The 15,995-nt window shown below is 40.7% G+C and overlaps 1 protein-coding gene across 1 annotated transcript in view; it reads left to right on the top strand.

Moving 5' to 3' along the window:
* Nucleotides 1–15,995, top strand: part of Acaca (acetyl-CoA carboxylase alpha) — a 259,500-nt gene that overhangs the window by 136,113 nt on the left and 107,392 nt on the right. The window contains exons 26-29 of the mRNA XM_032914502.1: nt 3,523–3,636; nt 4,799–4,912; nt 5,783–5,872; nt 7,385–7,503. Coding sequence (XP_032770393.1) covers nt 3,523–3,636; nt 4,799–4,912; nt 5,783–5,872; nt 7,385–7,503 — 437 coding nt within the window. The remainder of the gene's footprint in view (nt 1–3,522; nt 3,637–4,798; nt 4,913–5,782; nt 5,873–7,384; nt 7,504–15,995) is intronic.

The raw sequence follows: 15,995 nt of genomic DNA, 5'->3' as shown, positions 1-15,995 counted from the left end.
GTCAGGGCCAGCTAGCAGTGACATAGATAAGGGAAAGGTTCAGATGGTGCCCCTTTTCAATCTAGTATTTCTGAATACCAGGAATATTTTCCTTTTTGATTGCGGCCAGCTGCTCCCCTCCCCCACATGTGCATTAATGAGAGTTGCCTGTAAGAGGCATCTGAGTGGTTAGGATTCCTCTCTGCAGGTATCACTGTCTTTTACTGATGTCACTGGGACATGGTAGCATTTCAATTCCCCCAGCTTGTATTCTCTTCTGGTCACCTTTCTTTGCTTACCTTGGTCTCTTGATTGATGGTTATGTGCCCAGCATTCCAATCTCTGCTTCCTACAAGTAGGAATGTTGATGGTGTACTTTGCTGAGCTAGATGATGACTTCTGGGCCTCTGAACCTAAAGGAAGGAGTCAAGAAAATCAAGTTGCTCCAGTGGAGAGGTGCTGTGGTCCTCTGCAGTTGTTAACATATGTTGCATTGTGGTAACTGCTCCAGGGACTGCTAAGCAAATTTCTGTTGAGTAGACTTCTCCACTGCTTTGCTTTTATCCACATGAACATGGTTTTACAAGTCATGCTGTGTGGGATTTGCTTCAGACACAGCATATAAAATGCAGACCAGTTTCTTTCCTTCCTTCTTTAATCATGGGTACATGTAATCTGTCCAGTATATAAGTAAAAAGAAAAAGCTTTCTCAGAAGGTCATTTAATAAATGTTCAGTTTTATTTCTGTTCTAATAGAACATCTGAACAAAAAGCAACTTAGGGTACGAAGAGTTTATTTTAGCTTTCAAGTCCAGGCCAAATTCCATTATCGTGGAGAAGTAAAGGCAGGAACTTGCTAGTCACATCGCATCTAGTCAAGAGCAGAGAGAAATGCATGTATTGCTCTCTTGCTTGCCTGTGCTCAGCTTGATTTCACCCCTTTTCCACAGTTCAGGACACTCTGCCTAGGAAATGGTGCCACCCACCATAGGCTTGATCTTCCCACATTAACTAACCTCAGACAGTTCCCCAGAGTTAGGCCACAGGCAAGCCCTGTGTGGACAAGCCCTTGTTGAGACACTCTTGCTAGGAGACTCTAGGTTGTGTCAAATTGACATTTTAAGCTAATAGTCACACTGAATAAAGGTGCTTTTGGCAATTGATTGATAAACTTACGGCATCTGTGTTGGGAGGAAGCCTTACTCAGCTGATTGATAAGTAGTAACTGTCTATATCCAAAGCTTTATTCCTTCTGTTTTGAATTGGCTTTCTTAGAGCACCTAATGCTTAACATGCTAACATCATACTGGACGCTTTGGGCTTTCTGTCAACTAGTTATGTACTTTGGCTCTGGATTGCTATTTCCAGCATGTTTATTCTATTTCTGCAACTCTAAATATTCCTTAGAATATTTTATTCTCTAGGATGAGAATAAAAACAAGAAATAACTCTTACCATCTTGACCATCGATGACCAGTAGTTTTCCCTTTGGTCTGCAGATTTCTGCAGATGACTTAGAGTTAACTGATTGGTTACTTAAATGAATTTTATTTTTTCTATTGGTTTTAGGGTTTCTTTTTGTGTTGTTTTGTTGTTTTGGAAACAGATCTGCTGACATGGTTGCCCTCTAATGGCATTGTCACAAAAATTAACAAGATCGGGATGGTAATCTTGGACTGTCCAGTTGCCCACAGAAAGCTTAGAATGTGTCTGGCATCCTGCTGCGTGTGGCACTTAGCGTGAATGGTTCTTAAGAACACTGATTGCTTCTTTTAGGGTCTCAACACTCTGTCTGGACCAAGGCCAAACAAATGTTGATATTTTATTCTACACATAATTTATTATTGCTAATCTTTTTTCCAAGTCTTAATGGTGATAATGGAAAAAAATACCGTTTGCGGGGCTGGAGGCCCTCAGTAGTTAGGAGCACTTGTTGCTCTTCTACAGGACCCAGGCTCAGGTGACCACGTATCAACTTACAACCGTCTGTAGCTACAATATTGAAAAACTTGTAAGTTAAGAAGAACGAATGCAAATAGAGTTTCATCCAAACTATATTTGATTTTGGCCTCTGAGGAAGTCTATGTTTTATGCTGTGTTATGGAGAGCCCAGGAAGGCTGTCCACCTGTAGTTGTGAAAGAATAATTACTTCATCCTCCCTGAATCTCCACATTCTCTCTCGGCCCACCCCATCAGATGCTGTTTTCCCATCTTCTGTTCTTTTTTCTTTTTATAGGTTAGAAGATGGTTTGTAGTTAAGCAAGAGGATAACTTTGTTTTTCCTTGAGCTCAGTTGCTTTCAAAGGGCTTATTCACTATCAAAAACTTTTGCAAATCAGAGAGGCGACTGGCTTTATTTCAGTACATTGGCTTTTGGGGCTATTGGACCTTAGTCTAGTCATTTGCAAAGTTCATGAATTGTTATTTTCCCCAGAACACGTCTATGTTTTAAGATATTTTAGTGGCCCGTTCTGATGATTGAAGTAAATTCCCCAGACAGGAATGTGTTTATGCATTATAGGATGTTAGGAAAGGGAAAGGGTTGGGATAGGGAAACTTATTTTGGTCTTTCTATCTGCTTGTAGCATCTGTTTTTTGCCTCTGTCTTTTTATGGTCTCGTCTCTCCTTATTCCTTGGTCACAGAATGAGACTGAGTTAGTTTCTCGTCTTTGTTTATACTTAGGATGGGTGGGTTAAGACTTTTAGTAGTCGTCTGTGTGTTCAACAGAATCCTGAACTGATTTTTACTTCAATGTCAGCTTTTATTTACTCAGCTGGATAAAAACAATACTTTTACTTCCTTAAATATAAATTATGGGTTTTGTGACTATGGACAATTGAAGTAAACCACTGATTGGTTTGCGGTACAAGAATCTAATGTTAGAAATCATTTTCTCATATGATCCTGAGGTGCCTTCTTCCTAACATAGTGGTGTTGAATAGTCCAAAAGTATTTGGCTTGTGACGTGAAAAGTTTTAGGGATTTTGGAAAAGGTTTTTGGGCAATGCATGTCTATTTCAAAGGTCAGAAGCCCGTTGTTGTTGTTGGTGGTGGTGGTGGTGATGGTGGTGGTGGTGGTGGTGGTGGTGGTGGTGGTGGTGGTGATGGTGATATGGCATGGTTTAGTTTTGGCTTTTGTGAGTCGGTGAGTATTTTTGCCTACATGCATGCCTAATATTCTTGGAGTCCAAAGAAGGTGTCAGATTCCCTAGAAACTGGAGTTAAAGATGGTTGTGAACCACATGGGTGCTAAAAACTAAAGTTGGGTGTTCTGCAAGAGCTTCAAGCACACTTACTAGTCCCGTGCTTTCACTTCTGTGATGAAGGCCTGCACAGGGACAAAGAGAGTAGGTAAGAATGGTACAGAAATTCTTCCAGAAATGGCTCGTGGACAAGAGAAGGGGAAAGGAGACTGAAGAGCTGCCAACAGTGCTGAAATGTAGCTCAGTGGCAGAGTTATTTCCTTTCCCTCTCTCACGTTCCCTCACCAGAGTTCTTTGTGATATAAGTTTATGTGTTCCTTTTCGCATTAACACTTAGGATCAGTTGTGTGGCCGGGACCCTACACTTACTGATGAGCTGCTAAACATCCTCACAGAGCTAACTCAGCTCAGCAAAACCACCAACGCCAAAGTGGCACTGCGGGCTCGCCAGGTAAGAACATCTTGTTGGTCATCTTGAAAGAGTGATATTTTTCTTAGTTTTGGCAGTTCTAGACACAGTGCACTTCACAGAGATCTCGCAGTGTTTTCATGTGATAAAGCATTATTTAAAGACAAAGGACGTGGTTAATGTTGGATTTCTCACATACAAAATACTGGTATCATTCCTTGTCTTCTCCACAGCCCTCACTATAGTCATAAACCAGGGTCAGGTGGAGGAAAGGAACCCGAGGGAAGGAAATGAACTCAGTATTTTTTACTTCCCAAAGGGAGCTTAGAAACAGATGAAAAGGTCTAAGTATATAGAAAACAATCAAGTGTGGAAAGCAGAAAGATAATGACATGAATCTTAGGCACTAGCAATAGGAACAGCCCCAGAGAAGTCCAGTTAGCCTCACCCTGTAGTCCTCATTTCCATTCCAAAAGGTTTCTGCAGGGAAGCTGAGAGCTGGCACTCCCTTTGTGTTTTCATTGCCTGGGCATTGACAAGGACACAGCATTTGAAGCCGCTCAGTGACCTTCTGCTTTCTCTACAATTGTATCCATGTCACTGAACTCCTCAAAGTTATTGAACCTCTCAGTGACCTGCTGAGGATATTCAGGTCCTACTGACTCGGTTTGTTTGTGACACTGCTTTCACGTTCTGGCCCTCACATGCATCAGCGTTAGCTCCTGATGCCTTCCTTCCCTTTGGTGCTGAGTACCTGGGGCTGTCAAAGCAGCTTTTCCTCCCCTTCTACTGCAAAGTTGCAAAAGGCTAGCTGCACTGCATCCTCCTTCCCCACAGCTGCTCCCTGCCAGACCTGATTCCCAATTAACAGCTAGTCATGCAGTCCCCAGGACTAGCAGCTTTGCAAAGGTAAATCACATGCACTGATGGAACTTGATTGAAGCTGTTTGTTCTCCCTTCCCCCTACCCCTATGGGAAATTGTCCACAGCACAAATCATGGTGAGAAGCAACTGAGGTTCAGGATGGGGTGGCATTGACTTTTTATGCTACAGGACCTAGAAGTTGTTTTACTTGGTCTCTGCTTTATCTTTGATGCCTGCATTTACAGATTTATATTTATTGCTTTTGTATCAGGCGGCTTAAGAGGAGCCTAGAATAATCACCCCTCAGGAACTTACGGCTCTCACCTTGCCTTCGCTCTAGGTTCTTATTGCCTCCCATTTGCCATCGTACGAGCTTCGCCATAACCAAGTAGAGTCCATCTTCTTATCAGCCATCGACATGTATGGACACCAGTTTTGCATTGAGAACCTGCAGGTATTATAATAGCCCCTTCCTACCACTTCACACGCCTATTCCTTTTGTTCCCATAAGCATTGTTCAGTTAAAGATTTAATCGATTAGTTTTGACTTCTGTGTCATGAAATTTCATCCTTTGAATTTTAAAAATGATTTATGTTTGTGTTTTCTTTTTTCATAAAAATGTTGCAGGATCATAGCCTAGCCTTAAAAATCAAATGGGCCTTCTTCGATAGAAGTGTCTTATTGAAGTCTCTATCTTTTGAAAGCATTCTACACCAGAATTAATTGGCAACATTATTTGATTTCTGGTGCTTGAATCAGATGCATATATAAAGATGGTTGTTCCTCTTCTGGAGACAAAGCTATTTAAATATCATTTAACTTTAATTTTATTTAAATGCTTACTATTACACTGTATAAAAAGCCAATTTTATAAAATTATTGGGTAATTTTGCTACAAATGAAGGACTTCAACTATTTTATAAATAACATCATTTTTTCAGGGGTGCCTTTGTGTTTTCCTACTGGGAAACCAGAGTACTGTTATGACCGGCCAAAGGAAGCTTCATACTTTCTGTAGGCTTTCTCCTAGGGAACTTGGAAGCGAAAGAGGGAATTATGTGGTTCGTAGTTGATAGTTGGGGTTTTCAATACCTTTCAAACCTAGGATTTCTGAGAGTGGAGTATCAGGCAGTATTTAGGAAGTACTCATAAGCACGTACATATATTGCATATTATTGGTATATTTCACTAAACAATTCTGACAGGTTTATGTTCTCCACAGTAGCTCAGGAAGGAGAGCTGAAACGGTTATGTTCATGTATGGCATTCACCAGCAGAATCCTTAGATCTCACTGAGAACTTCAATATCCTTTTGCCTTCCAGAAACTCATCCTATCAGAAACATCTATTTTCGATGTCCTCCCAAACTTTTTTTACCACAGCAACCAGGTGGTGAGGATGGCGGCTCTGGAGGTGAGTGCTGGTGTGTCACAGGGCCTTTCTGTGGTTGGCCTGGAGTTTTATGTATGTTCAGTCCTGTGTTCTTGCTCTTTCCTTCTGGAATGCTAGATCCTACAGTCAGGTGCTTTATCCGCTGTTTTATCTGCATTAATCACCAGCTTCTGGGTCAAATAATAGGGAAATAGCTGCCAGGCTTTTCAGTAGTCTCTTCCTTCCAGGTGCTTGAATTTTCCCATCTTATAATGAATTAAGACTCACAGTAGCGCAAGTGAAAGCTGTATGATTGATCTGCATATATTACCTTACCATTTTGTTACTAGAGCCAGATTTTAGTTATGTAGTGCTTAGTGAGCTGTGGCGTAGCTGCTTTGTGTTTTCATGCAATCTTACAGCTGCTTTATAAAGTTAAAAACAAACAAGTGAGACTGTGAGGTTAGGTGGCTTGCCCAAAACCACATATTAACCAGAGGAGTTTGCATTTGGTCAGCCTGACTCCAAAGACTTTCCTTTCATACCACAAAACACCACCTCATTAAACACAAAAATTGCAGACCCTGAATGCTTTCCTAACATTGTCAAGTAGATATATTTTGAAAGTAGGAGGGAGATGTGTTTTCAATGATTTCATGTAATAGAACATCACATAGTCTGTTGCTAGCTTTCTCAGATAATTTTTATTTGTATTCTGTGGGTAACATGTAAAGTATCAGATATTTGAAATATCTTGGTGTTTTCCCAGGCTTTCAAAGGATTTTTTTTTTTTTTTTTGGTTCTTTTTTTTTTTTTTTTTCCCAGGCTTTCATGTCGTCTAATGAGACGCCTCCTTCTGTGCTTCACATGCTGACAGAGCCTCCTGTAGCATTGCATGTGCTTGGCAAACTGACTCTGAAGCGTGGGAGGGTGGGCTGCTGGCTTTTGCAGAGATGCAGTCTGTTGCTGTTTCTTTAAGGACTGAGTCACGTCAGTGAGTTGGAGTTGGTACATGTCACCCTATGCCTCCCTGCTTTTACATAGAGTCAAGGATAGAAGGGCTTCAGTACTGACCTGGAGCAGTAAGGTTGGTGCTGGGGTCCAGGATAGATACAAAGCTGAACTTAGCAGTGATTTTCTGTTTCCCCTCTTTATTCCCCAAAGTAGCCTGGAATAAGCACCTCTTATTTTTCTCACTACTCATATCATCTGTGGGAATTTTATGCTAATAAATCAGTTAAGATTCCGTATGGTGACTTTTGCTAAAGATAAAACCTGAAGTGTTCAGGGTCCTGTGAAAGGTTTGCCATGCACCTGGGAATCCTGCAGGTGCTGCCTTGTTCTCATTTTATTGTGCTAGAGTTAGAGTCATGGGTGAAATATTAACACCCAGCATTAACAATTAAAGCAAGGTATTGTGTTCAGGGTCTTGCATCCTCTCACGGCAAACTGCCATCTCTATAACAGATGAGTCTTTTCAAGACTTCCTTGGTCCAGCCGTTGCCTTCATTTCTGTTTTCCACGTGTATTTACTGAGGATTACTTCTTAACCAGGTGTATGTTCGAAGGGCTTATATCGCCTATGAGCTCAACAGTGTACAGCACCGCCAGCTTAAGGACAGCACCTGTGTGGTAGAATTTCAGTTCATGCTGCCCACCTCTCATCCAAACAGGTGAGTTGAGCTGGTACATGCACCTGAGCTAGCAGTGGCCTAGTAAGATACGGTCAAGAGGGGTACTAAATGGCAATTCCCTGATACTTGTAGCAAGAAATGCAGATACACAAATGGGCAGACTTGAATGAACCCTGAAGGAGGATGCCTATGTCTTGATCTGGGGAGATACAGTATGGTCTAGTTAAGACAGATGGTCAGGGTTATCGTGTTCATTCTCCCTTGTATATGTAATTAAAGAACACCCTCCCTCTTTTCTTTTCTACCTTCTTTTTATTCCTTCTTTTCTTTCTCCCATGAGCATTTGACTTGCCAGACCATCCCTACCACTCCAAAATAAGGCAATGGTTGAAGAGGCAGCAACGCTGTGTGCAAGCTCAGCCCGTGCTGTCTGCAGGCTAGTCCACCTAAGCAGTCTCTGCCCCCTGTGACAGACACCCGAACTTAGCAGTTGTGATTTCATCAGCCTTTTTTTAAAAAAGTCATACTGGAGAGCCAGACTTCTTAGATATAAATTAATGATTTAAGTGGCCATCTAGTCCCATTATTTTTCTTTCCCCAAGTCCTTTAAAATGTGCATATGTAAATTTGCTTTGCTTTGGATATAAAATGAAAATATTTTATTTATATACTTATTAAAAATATTCTGTGGCAATGAAATTCCAAGAATTACAAGCCACACATATGTTCATCCCATCCTGTATTTTTATTCTTTTTAGTAATACCACAGGAAATAAAAATACCACAGCCAATCATACCCTGCTCCTCTCCATTTCTTTTTTATTGCCGTGGTCCGTCGCTTGGTGTTACAAACCACTATGTCTTTGGGGATCCTTAGTTATAGACACCAGAATGGTTTTGTTCTGAATTGCCACTTCACCCAAAGCAATACAGCCTTTCTGCAGACAAAGAAGTCTGTGCTGAGAGTTTTGGCCACTGGATGCCACTGTTGATCCAGCAGAGGTCGGCAGATGAACAGAGGCATCTTCAGGAAAAGTACGCCTCTTCTTTGTCTTAGATGATCCTTTCACTTTTCCACCTCAAAAAATGTCTTGTGGCTGGCAGAGAAAAGCATATATCCTTGATTTAGCAAGCATCTCTCAGTACATTTTTGCCTCCATGGATTTCAGAATCTCATTTTCTAGAAACGAATGGTTGTCCTTCATCGAGCAGCGAAGTACTTGTGGCACATATGGGCTCCACATCAGGTCTTCTTTCTCTCCCTGCATTCCTTGAATAATTGTGGAGAGCTGCATGCTATACTTAATGCTCTGTGATTCTCCAGACGTCTCCTTTCTTCCTGCTTTTCTCTTGCCTCTTTCCTGTGGCAGTGATTTGTACTCAGCCTGCACGGCCCTCCTGACTTCCTTCCACATTGTTCCCCTGGTCTTCTGAATCGTTCTGACCCTATCATCCTCTTCTTCCTTTTTACATTTATGCGTCTGTGTCTGTGTGTGTAAAGACAACAGACATTAACCGGAGTTAATGTCAGGAGTTGGCTCTCTCCTTCCACCATGTACATCTGGGGGTTGAACCCCAGTCAGCCCATGTTGGCTGGCAAATGCCTTTATTCTCTGAGTCATCGCACTAGCTATATCTTTTACAATTTGAGACTATAGTTTGGAGGAAAAAGTTAATTGGAAATTGAAATGCTTAACTGTTCCATTTAGAAGCCATGTTCACCTTTCTACATAAAGGTAGTAAATCTTGTTTTATCCTGACATGGCTTCAAAATGTTCTTATCCCTCTCAACATCCATAATGTAAATACCCCTATGGATAAAGGCCAGCTGTGAAAAGAAGTAAAATCTATAGATCCTAACATTTCCCTTGACTATGTGTAATGTTAAAGCTGCAGGAATATCATCACTATTAGTAGAGTAGTATTTCTATACCTATGCAAGTGAAGATAAGTGTAAAATACAGATAAATAATCTTTGTGAAAGCCATATACATTGCTGGGAAATGGTTTAGTCAGTAAAGCTCTTACCACACAAAGATGGGGACCCAAGTTTAGATCCTTAGAACCCACATTAAAGCCTGGTACAAGGTGTGCATTTGTAACCCCAAGCTGAGAAAGGAGAGACAGGCCAGCTTTGTATGCATGCACACCCACAGCCCTCCACACACACACAAATCTATAAAATGTGTAAATTTTTAAGCTATAAATCTCTTTGTAGTTTATGATCAGATGATTACATTTTATCAAGAAATGATATATTTAATTTCAGAGAAAAACGTATTCAGAAAGTTACAGATTTACTACTTGACTTAACATTTGACAAAATTTTTTATTTGCTTATACATATATTTGGAATTATAACCATATTCTGATACCAACTGATGTATTATAATTCTATTTTGATTTTCCCCATATCTGGTTTGATCAAAAACTATCAGGTAAGTAAGAGCTCAGCCCTCTGTGGAACAGCCCCAGGCCACCCACTTTTTTGACCAGTGCACTACAGAGCTGGTGGTCTCTACAGCTTCTCAGTTTAATAAATAACTTCACAGATTTATTTGCAGTTCTATCAAATTTTTGTTTGCTGAAACAGGCTCTCACTATGTAACTCAGGCTGCCCCACCCGGCCCCCTAATTCACAGTCCTTCTGCCTCAGTCCTCGAATGCTAGGGCTGTAGTGGGGCCATTGGGCTTTATATCAGTTGTACTATCAAGAATATAGATCAGAACCAGGCAAATAAAACACGGAGGGAAGTGGGGAGGGCTTTGGATGCAGCTTCTTTGTTCTTCTTCTGCAGAATCAAGGCACAGCACATTCTCAGCACATCAATGTGTTCACCAGCCAGGAAACTCCAACAAGCTTGTGTCAGGTTTTTATCAAGGTTTCATTTCATAGGCACGATTGAGCAAATCATAGGCCACATGAATGTACTCAATCTCTCCTCCCCAGAGGTCAGGTTAGCATAAAGCCATAACCCTGTAACCACATAGTTGGTGTTTCTAGTGACTAGCTTCTATCTGCAGTCACATGACCTCTTAGCATAAGCTCAGATGGGATGCATGAATAACAAAATACACTCCCACTGCTTGGGAAACTCCAAGGATTTGGAGTCTTTCTCCTGGCAGCTAAACAATGGCTGAAGATTTACAATAAGCCTGGTCACCTTTATAAAAAGCTTAGCTAATTTTTCTAGCTTCAATATTTTTCTTGCATTCTGTTCTAAGGATTATTGGAATTATTTAAGAAATACCTTGAAAATGCATATATTGGTATCCTGCCTTCCAAACTCTGATTCATTTTGGATTAGGGTCCTGTGACTGTAAAGTTCCTCTGCTGTTCAGCACTGAGAGTAGAATCTAATGCAAACCATATATACAATTTTAAATTTCCTGTGAACTACATTTGAAAGTGTAAAAAAACAATTTTAATAAGTCATTTGAACCAATATATATGAACTATCTTTTAAATGTATAATAAAAGTTATTAGTGTAATATTTTTTATTTTCTTATTCATACTCAGCCCTTGAAGTTGAGTTAATTTTACCTGGGTAGCATATCTCCATATAGACCAGTTACATGTCTAGTATTCCCTAACCGTGTTCAGCTGGTTACTGCTATATTATTCAGCTCAAATCTAGACCAAAATTTCATTAGGATAATAATATTGAGTCCTTTTGTTACATTTATGGTATAGTCCCTAGAAGAGAGGAAGAAAAACACGTCTTAGGTCGGTATTATTAGTAGTTGCACACCAGATGCACATTTACATGACATTTTACACATGCTCCATTACTCTCAAAATAGAGACGATATAGATATATAGATACAGAAAATCATACATATATCAATGTAAAGCAAATTATAACCTTTTCTCCCAATTGGGGTTAACACAAAATTCTTTGGGAAGAAAATGTTTTAGGGGCTGGTATCATTTTGAGAAAAATTCTTAACCTCAGCCTAGGCTGGTCTGTAACTACTGTGTAACTCAGGATGACTTTGAACTCTAGATTCACCTGCCTTCATTTGCTGAGTAGAGGATTGTAGGCCTGCGCCAGCATATCTAGCTTGAAGATGCACATTTTATGTTTTTTTCTTTCTTTTTTTTTTTTTTCCCCAGAGCTGGGGACCGAACCCAGGGCCTTGTGCTTGCTAGGCAAGCGCTCTACCACTGAGCTAAATCCCCAACCCCAAAGATGCAGTTACGTTTCTAAGTTATCTAAGCAATTACGTTTGCATTTTCTTTCTAGATTTATGTTGTCCCGCACTTTGTCAGGGTGGCTTTGTAAGCTGCCATAGCTAACAAAGCCTGGGGTTACCTGCTCAGATTCCCACTGCAGTTTCCTAGTGATTTGACTCCCATAGGATGCACTAGAACACGGATAACTGAGAGTAACCTGACAGCAGTGTTGTTTTCCTCATCATTTGCTCAGGAAAATGCAGATGTCTTTTGAATTGTAGGTCCATGTTTTGTTAGGACTTGTTTAGATTCTTGGATCATAGGCAAAAGCACACTTAGAACGAGTAGAGCAGCTCTGAGCAAGAGCAGACTCCTTTTTAGCACGCTTGGTTAATTGGCTTATAAAGCTTCCGTAGGCTTTTTTCTTAAGATTCTGTTTATTTTATTTTATATATGTGGGTGTTTTGCCTCAATGTATGCCTGTGCACTGTGCCCATGCTCGGTGTCCTCAGAGGCCAGAAGAGGGAATTGGATCTTCTGAAACCAGCTCGATAGTGGTTGTGAGCCACCATGTGGGTGCTGGGAATCAAACTCAGGTCCTCTGGAACAACTACTGCCTGGTCTGGAGTTACCTGCTTCTTCTCATTCTCTTGAACAATGGCTAGAATAGTCAGAAACCTGTGACACATGTCTCTTTTGGTATATCTCCTGCTGGTCCTCTAAACCTTCTTAGAATTTAGATTTTATTTGCGTCTGTATATAACTTTAAGTGTCATCCCTTTACTGTGACTTGTGGCTGTTTAGCAGTTATCCTTGAGAGGTATGTAAGATTCTTCAATCATTGTGTCGATGCAGGATACTTGATACAGCTTGGCTACTTCAGGGAGCTCAAGGGAACTTTTCAGAGTTCGTGAGCCCAGCTCCTCAGTGAGCTCAGCCAGTTCTTGACGTGGATTGAGCCTAGACCTCAAGCTTCTGTCATTTGCCGTTTTCTCATTCTTGAGGCTTAGGGTGTAGAGCCTGAGGTGTGTTTGAACCTGTCTTTCCCTCAAGCCACCCCATTCCCATTCCACTCCCTTCCACTTGTGATCCCATGGTATCACTGGTGCTAAAAATGCCAAAGCCTGTTATGTGAACCATTATCCTAATGCTTCTGTTTTTGACAGTTTGTTAGATGATTTGATATTAGGATTTCTCTTAACCTTGAACATATTTAATGTTCTTCAGTTACTCTGTATAGTTAATATTCCAAAATATAGCTATTTTATACAGATCTGTCTAAAGGACATTATGCTTTGACAGCATATGACTATATTGTTGACAAGCTGGGAGTGCAAAATTAAAAACTGAAAATAAATTTTGTGTGTCATACACAGTAGTTAACTTGGTCAATTTTTAAAACTTTTAATTAATTCATCATTCATATAAGTATCAAAGTTGATGTTGGTGATGAAGGTATATATACTGCTGTGTATTCCTATACATATTTTATAGTGGGTGAAGACCTACTGGTGTCTCCACCTATTTCTTAGGTAGAAATTCATGCTTTAGTTAAGTTGCATTTCACGTTCTTTCCTACTTGTTCCTTGTAAATCTTCCTCATTTGTGTTAGATGCTTTGGTTCAAGTACTGTGCTTTTCTTGGGCCTCACCTCCAGGAGAGGTCAGCTGTGCTCTCTCCTGATGGCACATTTTGTTCACGACTGGATCAGGGGTTCGGCACCTTAGGTGTTCAGCTGTTGCTCAGTGTTCTCAAGATCTTTTATTTTTGCAGAAAGGTAGAAATGAAAGGCTCTCCATGTGACTAATCAGCAGCCTGCTTCCATTCTTGAGGACTTTGATAATCTCTGACATCCAGAGATTAGAATCCTCTTTTGGATAGTACTGAGATACTCAAAAGTCATCCAGCTTGTAGGAGTTTTATCAGTGGGAGCACTTGATTGTAGTTAGCAAGCTAGAATGAGCTATAAATAGATCTACTCCTACAGTGCTTGCTTTCTCCACTCAGCGGTCTGCTGATAAGATGCTCGCCCCTGGCAGAAGAGAAGACCCTCCGCAGGTTTAAGTGCTCACCACAGTGCTTTCCTGTGTCCACGGCTCAGCTTCCTGTCTCTGCTGTGTTATTTTGGCACTCAGGACTCGTAAGATTGGAGAGTCGAGTTTAAAGCTCTCAGTATATCATTAGGGCTGCCCAAGATCCTGTCTTGTCAGGGAAGACTAGCTGATTCCAGGGGGAAGGAAAAGCAGAATCCAGGGCACCTGTAAATCCCTGTAGTTTTGTGCTGTGGGTTTGTAGCTAATTATACAGAGGCAGCAGTAATGTACTGTAGCCCTGTTGGCATTCCTATTTCAGGAATGGCGCAGTCTTCCAGCAGAGCAAAGAAGGGGCTTAGAAGAGACTGCAAATGAATGAGGCAATGGTCATTTTATTGTAAACTCAAGCTTTGCAACTTCCGGAATCAGGGCATCTGAACAACGAGGAGGTTGGGGAGGGACACCAAGGGGAATTCATGTTTCAGACATGTTTTACAACTCTTGATTTGGATTCTTCTGTTGAAATATAGTCACATGAAGAGACCACCACTGGTCACAACCAGTTAAATTGCTCTTTCTTCTACGGTACTGTTGTTACTGGCTGCTAGTAGGTTACTCAGCCCACCTCCTCTGTTTCTGCTTTGCTGCCTGATTTCAAAAGCTTTGCCCTGTCCTGGCTCTTGGTCACAGCTTGATGTAACAACCACTGGTTGTTTGGATGCATCCCCGTGATTTTCATATAGGGCTCTCTTTGCTTCTTCTTTAACTTAGAAGACAAAATAGCCAGGAACATTTTTGTATGATAAAAGATATATGTAGGGCCATCTAAAATCAAGCAGAATGAAATTCAGATGTGAGGGGTGGTGTACAGGTTCAAAGAACTTTCAACTGCCAGAGAAGTCAGTGTTTGTTAAATGGAAAAGGATTCAGCTGAAACACAGCAACTCTGACCTCACGTCTGTACAGGCTCCCTACATAGACTTGGTAGGCAGGCGAATAAAATGAGACGTAGCTTAACGGAAGAAACCTCAGGAGTCAAAAGATTCTCTTGTCTTTAAAGCCTCTATTGTGTGGAATGCTAGTATGGAGATGAGAATATATAAGGTGCAGATTGTAGCTTGTGGCATCATAGAGAACAACAATATCTATCTTGTTGTGCAGTTGTCGTATCTGTAAAGTGGAACTCTTCTAAGTTACTAAAGGGAGAGTGAGTCCAGTAGCTACCAAACATGAATGAAGACGCATCAGAGTTGCTGTGTTGAATATTTTAAACAGCAGAATTGAGAAGTTAATAACCCATCTGTGTACTTGAAAATATAGTTGATTGCTTTATCAGAGATGATGAATCTACAACTGAATGTGGCAAATATTATTTTTAGCTTCATAAACAGTATTTGACCATTAGCTTGTTTTTTGTGTTGGTCATGGATGTAGACCTCCAGTATCTCAAAATATTGTATAGTTGGCAGTGTTGATCAAATTCTTAAATTGTTCTAATAGGTCCTATATAAAATAAATAAACCCTAAGGAAATGGCTAAGCATTGGCCTGTTTCAGGACAGTTTGTCTTCCCTTCTTGTTCATCTCTTTTTATGACCCCCAAATTCTTAGTTTGCCAATGAGGATAAATTGGCTGAACTTGCTTCTCACATGGTTGACTTGGAGCCATTTTTTAAAAATTTAATGACAATGTTAAGAATTAGTTTCTTTCTTTTTTTTTCTTCCTACCCTCCCTGCCCCCATGTATATGTCATATGTACTTCTGTGATAAAGCAGCAGGCGGCTCCCTGTGAGAGCTCGAGAATTGCTGTGGAGAAGAGCAGGCTTTTGGTTGTTAGCTGATGTGCTTTTTAAGTTAGGCCTTGTTCTTCTGAAATCTCGGCCTTCATCCTATGGAGATGCCCTAAGGCTAGGGTAGCTATGGGACTAGTGAGTCTATTAAGAAGTTGGTTAACAAACGACATTGCGCTGGTTTCTAAACTCTGCAAATCTAGATGAGTGGAGCCAGGGATTGCTTTAGCTGTAGGTTCCTTCTCTCTGAACTGAGGCTCCTTTTAAGAGACTGCAGATTCTTTAGGATCTTTTATATCACAGAGTAAGGCGCTCTGTATTCTTTTAATTCTCTTCAGTAAGCTTTCTGTTCCACCACAGGCAGCTCTGCTGTAGAATCTGCATATTTTTATGTACATGGGGGCCAAGTATATTAGAATTAAGCATCTCTCATGAATAAAGCCCATTCTCCTCTAAGTGAGAGCTCAAGGAATCCAGACAGTAAGGGTTCAGGGGTTTGTACTCCAAGTAGCTCTTGCTGTCTTATGAGC

This window comes from Rattus rattus, chromosome 9, assembly GCF_011064425.1.
Source record: "Rattus rattus isolate New Zealand chromosome 9, Rrattus_CSIRO_v1, whole genome shotgun sequence".
Lineage (NCBI taxonomy): Eukaryota > Metazoa > Chordata > Mammalia > Rodentia > Muridae > Rattus > Rattus rattus.
This window is presented reverse-complemented; position numbering and strand designations above follow the sequence as displayed.